Here is a 5,857-nt window from a genome sequence, read left to right as displayed (position 1 = left end):
AATATAATTTTTAAAAATCCACAATATGAATGTCTCTATAAAAACAAATGCGCTTAATTTTGGTTCATAAAAACTTACAGAAATAATATTCTATAATTTACTTTTAAGGTTACTAATCATAAAAAATAAAATTATGAGGAACACAAGAATCATAAAGAAATAATAAAAATCAAGACTCAGCTACTGTTTCTAATGATCGCGTATTAATGACCTCCATATAAAATATTCTTCATTTAAAACACTTAAATACTGAACTGCATTTCACCAAAAATTATTTTATAAATAAAATTGTTACTTAAAGGAGGCTATTCTTCTAAAAGAAAACTTTAACCTCTCCCATAGTTTTATTTTGCACTGGTATACTTGTAAAACAATGACATTTAAGATAAATTAGAATGACCATTTTACTCTTCAGGAGAACCGCATCCCCAATCACAATTAAAGGTTAGCTGACAGAAATAATAATCACTGGTTTAAAAATATAAACACATCTGCAAGTTGGAAAGAGTAAAGAATTTCAAGATTCAGAATTCTGGAATGCAGATTTTTAAATGCATTAATGGCCCCATTAATCAGCAAAGTTATCTAGTTCTCAGAATTCAGTAATAAAATCACAAAATAACATATAAATCACAGTACCTCAGATCCTGTTGCTTCAGAGATGGAAGAATATGAGCTTTCTGGAGCCCAGGAAATGCATTCTACCACATGCTCATGTTCTCGAAGCTCAGCCTTGCATTCCTTTGTTGCTACAACCCATACACGCACAGTCTGGTCATTGGAACAGCTGGCTATCAGAGTGCCGTCCTGATTTGGCCGCACCATACGTACCCATTCTCTGTGTCCTGTGAATGTCTTCACACAGTAGCTGTCAAAATTAAGTAATAACTTACACTGTGAATGGCAATCATTGGGACACTTCCCAGAAACAATACAAAACTAGCTATGCACTGGAATGAAGAGAATGGCATCAAGTTAGAGAAACTGTATGCAAGTCAACAAAATAAACGTACATTCCTGGTTAATAAAAGATGAGGACTGGCTGGAAGGTCAAGTATCAGTTAAAATAAGCTGATGGGAGTATCATTAAGGAGCTAACCAATCAACAAAATCTAGAAGGTAAGATATATAGAGAAAATCTTTAAAAATTAAACACACACAATAAACCTAACAAAAATATTTCTAGCCATGTTCGGGAAGAGGCATGCTCTACTAATCTGGGTAAAACCAGCAGGCTAAGGTTCTATTTTAACAATCTTATAATTCTAAGCGCAGCCAAATTAAACCTAATAGGGGCATACCTGCACAATATTATTTACATTTTACTTCAACACACAGTGAGAACACCTAAAAGAAGACCACAGAGAAAATAAGCCATTACATAGAAAATGGCTCCCACAGTTGTTTTTTCTTTTTTTATAATTTCTCTGTTCTTTTCTAGGATCAAATGTTTACAGATCAAAACTTAGTTTTATTTCATCTCTTCTTATGGCTGAGTAATATTCCATTGTATATATGATATGAACCACAGCTTCTTTAGCCAATCATCTATCAGAGGACACTTCGGTTGCTTCCATGTCCTGGCCACTGTGAATAATGCTGCTGTGAACATCGGTGTGCAAATATCTTTTCGGATATGGGTTTTCAAGTCTTTAGGGTAAATACCCAGTAGAGAGATTGCTGGATCACATGGTAGATCAATTCTTAGTTTTCTGAAGAAACTTCATACTGTTTTCCATAGTGGCTGTACCAATTTGCAGTCCCACCAGCAGTGTTATGAGGGTTCCTTTTTCTCCGCATCCTCTCTAGCATTTGTTATTACTTGTCCTGTTGATTATAGCTATTTTAACAGGTGTGAGATGGTATCTCACTGTGGTTTTGATTTGCATTTCCCTAATAGCTAGCGACGTTGAACATCTTTTCAAATATTTGTTGGCCATTTGAAAAAAAACTTAGTTTTAAAGTATATGATACAACTGTCATGGTGATCATTAGGGGTTAAAGCAAAAATTACTGGAACACTTAGAATACACAATTTTATTTAATATCTCTTTAGCTGATACAACCTTTTCAACTAAATATACTTACCCAGTTTGCACTTCCCACATTTTTATAGTTTTATCCCTTGAGGCAGACACTATATGATCTCCATTGGGCATGATGGCTACTGAAGAAACATTGTGGTCATGGCCTAAAACACATAACACAATAACATATTAAGTGATATACCACCAAAGCAATTAAACCTCGGTTTACCATGAGACTTCATCATGGGATTTCAAATATAGCAACTTTAAATACAATGGACTTTATAATTTGATAAGAAACTTGGATTTACACAAAAAAGTTAAGGAACTAGTAACAATAAAATAATCCACAATGAAATAAGTAGCCAGATTAATTTATGATTAAATTTCAACCTGTACAACTATTTTAAAATCATAAGGTATCAGTATCATCAGCATTTGATTATATTATATTAATACAATGAATGTTTATGTATGAACACTAGAAAAAACACAAATTTCCACTGTTGATATTCTAAGATATAAAACAGAAATAAGATTTATAAAGTTAAACAGAATAGATTTTAAAAATAGAGATTTGGTTCTTTATTTTAAATAGTGGTTGAAAATTATTTTTTGTAGTTGATATTCATGGAGGTTTAAAAAATGCATTATTCTACACGCATTATTCACAATAATAATTAGCTATCTTTTGAAGAAAAAGCCCCAGAGAGTCCTTAAAAAAAAAAATCATTATTTTAAGGAATAGACAATGGTTGGAAAGAATTCTTTTTCTTTAAATGAGAGCAACAAGATACAGGTTAAACATATAGATTTTTACAAAAGGATTCAAAAGAATTCTTCTACTTGGTAAATTTCCTGAATGCATTTAATATGCGTAGGAAACACACCCTTCGAATTATACCCTCTATGTAATCTATGTAATCACATAGCTTACTCATATGCTAACATCACTGGATAATCAGTTTATTATTAATATGGTATGTGTTTCTTATATAAAATCCAAACATTCAAATTTCATCGTGTTTAAAGAAATAACAAAACTCCTCATTCAGTGCCATGCATTAAACCAAGATGAGTAAGTACAGGCTTCCCTCATTTTACTGTGCTTCACTTTACTGTGCTTCATAAATACAGTACTTTCATCAACATTGAGGCAAGACCCTCCCCAGAAGCACGATCACACCTTGCTGAAAAGCTCAAATGATGATTAGCATTTTTTAGCAATAAATTATTTTTAAATTAATAGACCACAGTACAGTATAAACATTAAAATTTATACGCCCTGAGAAACCAAAACATTCAGACTCGCTTTACTGTGATATTCACTTTATTGCAGCAGTGATCTGGAAATTAACCCACAATATCTCCAAATTATGCCTGTGTGCGATCTCATTTATCCTCACAACAAGCCTGTAACTTAGGTATTATTACCTCTATCTTGTACATGAAACAAGTTAAAATTTCTTAATGCCATAAGTAAACAAGTAGAAACTTGAACCTAGATATCTGATTCCAAAGCCCTTTCCACAAAGCCAAACTGCCTCAGAGTAGTCTCCATGACAAAACCAGGAAAACAACCTAACAATGAGACTGTAGTATATGTGGAACATTAAAAAAGTAAGCAAGGTAATTTAGGTTCCAGTTTAAACTATACTTACTCTCTCTGAACTTCAGTTTCCCAAAGACAGGCAGATATCCTAACAGTTTTTCTTATCCAGAAATATTCGTGAAAACAAGTTAAATACTTTACATATAAAACACTAAGAGATACTCGGAACTTCATAACAGAAACAACTTGCCAACTCCTGTGGCTTATCCATGGGCCATCTAGATAATATGGTCCCTCCACCGATATAGACAATTAATTGAATGAAAGGAATATATACTCTGTTAGAAAATAATATTCTTCTCTCTGGAATGCCATATTAGAAATCAGTATCAAAATACTATTCCTCTACCCCTTACCGTGCATGGTTCTGATGCATTCAAAGCCCTGAAAATCCCATAGCTTAATGGTCATATCTGCAGAACAGGAAGCCAGAAGCTTGCCACTGTGGTCAAATGAAATATCCTGTACAGAGTCTGTATGCCCCTTAAGAGTTCGTTCAAAATCTCCAGTCTCATAATCCCACACCTGTCACGTGAACAGAAAATTGGTTAATATCAACCTATCACTCCTTCGTTTCACATCTGCACTCAGCAGGCAAGTCTGGCACCTTACTAATTAAGTGATCAAGTGACAAAGGGTAACTGTTTTAGAAATAGCACATCCTGAAGTATAAATTGGTCTTTTCTTTACAGAAAAAAATTGATGGTGCAATTATTAAAATGGACCTCTCCTACCATATTATCTACTATATTACCTAATTATGCTAGTGATTAGGTATATAAAGCTATAAGACAAAGTCCCTTCCCAGGCTGGGAGTAGACAACAGATATGTAAATAAAGTACAAAAAAGAAGTTTCAGGGGGCTATGATAGGCATTTACATGTAGAAAATAAAGTCACTGATCAAGGGGTATGAGTACTCAATTCTGCTAGACAAGCAGAGCTCAGATATCTAAGAGGCCAAAGAAAGACTTTGTGAGATGTTACTGTCCATGAACAGCAGATTAACAAAAGTATATGTCATTCTGATATAAAAACAAAGTCAGTCACATATTTTAAAGATAATTTTCTAACAAAAATTATGAACTATTAAGAATAATTATTATTAGGGAGCATTTGAGATATTGCTCCCTGGTATATGTTGTCAATTTGGCTCAAATAAACTCTTATAAAAATTCAAAATAAAGAATATTATTAGAAATAGACCTCAAGAACATACTAAACTTCATTCTGGTGGCCAAATACAAGTCAGAAATTTAATCTTTACATTGCTCTAAAATCAAATGATTCCATTCTTCCCATAAGTTCGAATTTATCTGTAGTAGGGTATATATAAACCAATTTAAAGAAACTTAGAAAAAATGTATTTTGAAAACTTGGGAAAATATCCAACACTGGAGAATGGTTAAGATATAAAATTTGCAACTATACGGAATTTAGGACATGTATACAACATTATGTAATGAACACAAAACTACATATATGTGATAAATGCATAAAAATGAGCCTAAGAAAAATAAACTATCTTCTAAAAACTTTTAACAGAAAACTTATGAACCATTCCCAATGTAAATAACATTTTTATCATTTAAATGTTAAAGTACTTCTACAGAGAAGTGATTAGTGTTTAATTTGTGTACTTTTGTTAGATTCATCCTTAAGTATTTTGTGGTTTTTTGATGCTACTGTCAATAGCCTTTTTACATTTCAATTTTCGATTATTCACTGCTAGTTTACAGAAATACAATTATGCTTTGTATATTGACCTTGTATCCTGTGATTCTGTTAAATTCAGTCATAGTTCCTAGTAGAGTCTTTGGAATTTTCTACATAGAAGATCATGTTGTCTGCAAATAAAGACGGTTTCATTTCTTCCTTTCCAATTTGTATGCCTTTTTGATTTTTCCTTCTTCCTTCCTGCACTGACTGGGCACTCCAGCACAAAGGTGAATATAAATGGTTGAGACTAGACATCCTGGCCTTGGTTCCTGATCTCAAGGGGAAGCAGTTTTCCACCATTAAGTATTTTGTTCACTGTATGTTTTTCAGATACCTTTACCTGTTACAGGTTAAGAAATCTCCCTCCCTACCTTGTTCAGTTTTTCTCACTTTTTGAAAAATAGTTCTATCACAATGATCATTTAGAAATCACCTAGCTTTACCACAACTGAAGAAAGGTAAATATGGAAGAGGAATAGAAACAGGTTTTTTTTTTTTTT

At 32.8% G+C, this 5,857-nt stretch overlaps 1 protein-coding gene across 1 annotated transcript in view; it reads right to left on the bottom strand.

Moving 5' to 3' along the window:
- PAFAH1B1 (platelet activating factor acetylhydrolase 1b regulatory subunit 1) overlaps positions 1-5,857 on the bottom strand; it is a 68,537-nt gene that overhangs the window by 8,087 nt on the left and 54,593 nt on the right. Inside the window, exons 7-8 of the mRNA XM_039886540.1 lie at positions 2,089-2,191; positions 635-868 (exon numbers count right to left, since the gene is read on the bottom strand). Coding sequence (XP_039742474.1) covers positions 635-868; positions 2,089-2,191 — 337 coding nt within the window. The remainder of the gene's footprint in view (positions 1-634; positions 869-2,088; positions 2,192-5,857) is intronic.

This window comes from Pteropus medius, unplaced genomic scaffold (assembly GCF_902729225.1).
Source record: "Pteropus medius unplaced genomic scaffold, Ma_sr-lr_union100, whole genome shotgun sequence".
In the NCBI taxonomy this organism is placed as follows: Eukaryota; Metazoa; Chordata; class Mammalia; order Chiroptera; family Pteropodidae; genus Pteropus; species Pteropus medius.
Note: the sequence above shows the minus strand (reverse complement) of the source record. Positions and strands in the feature narration are given on the sequence as shown.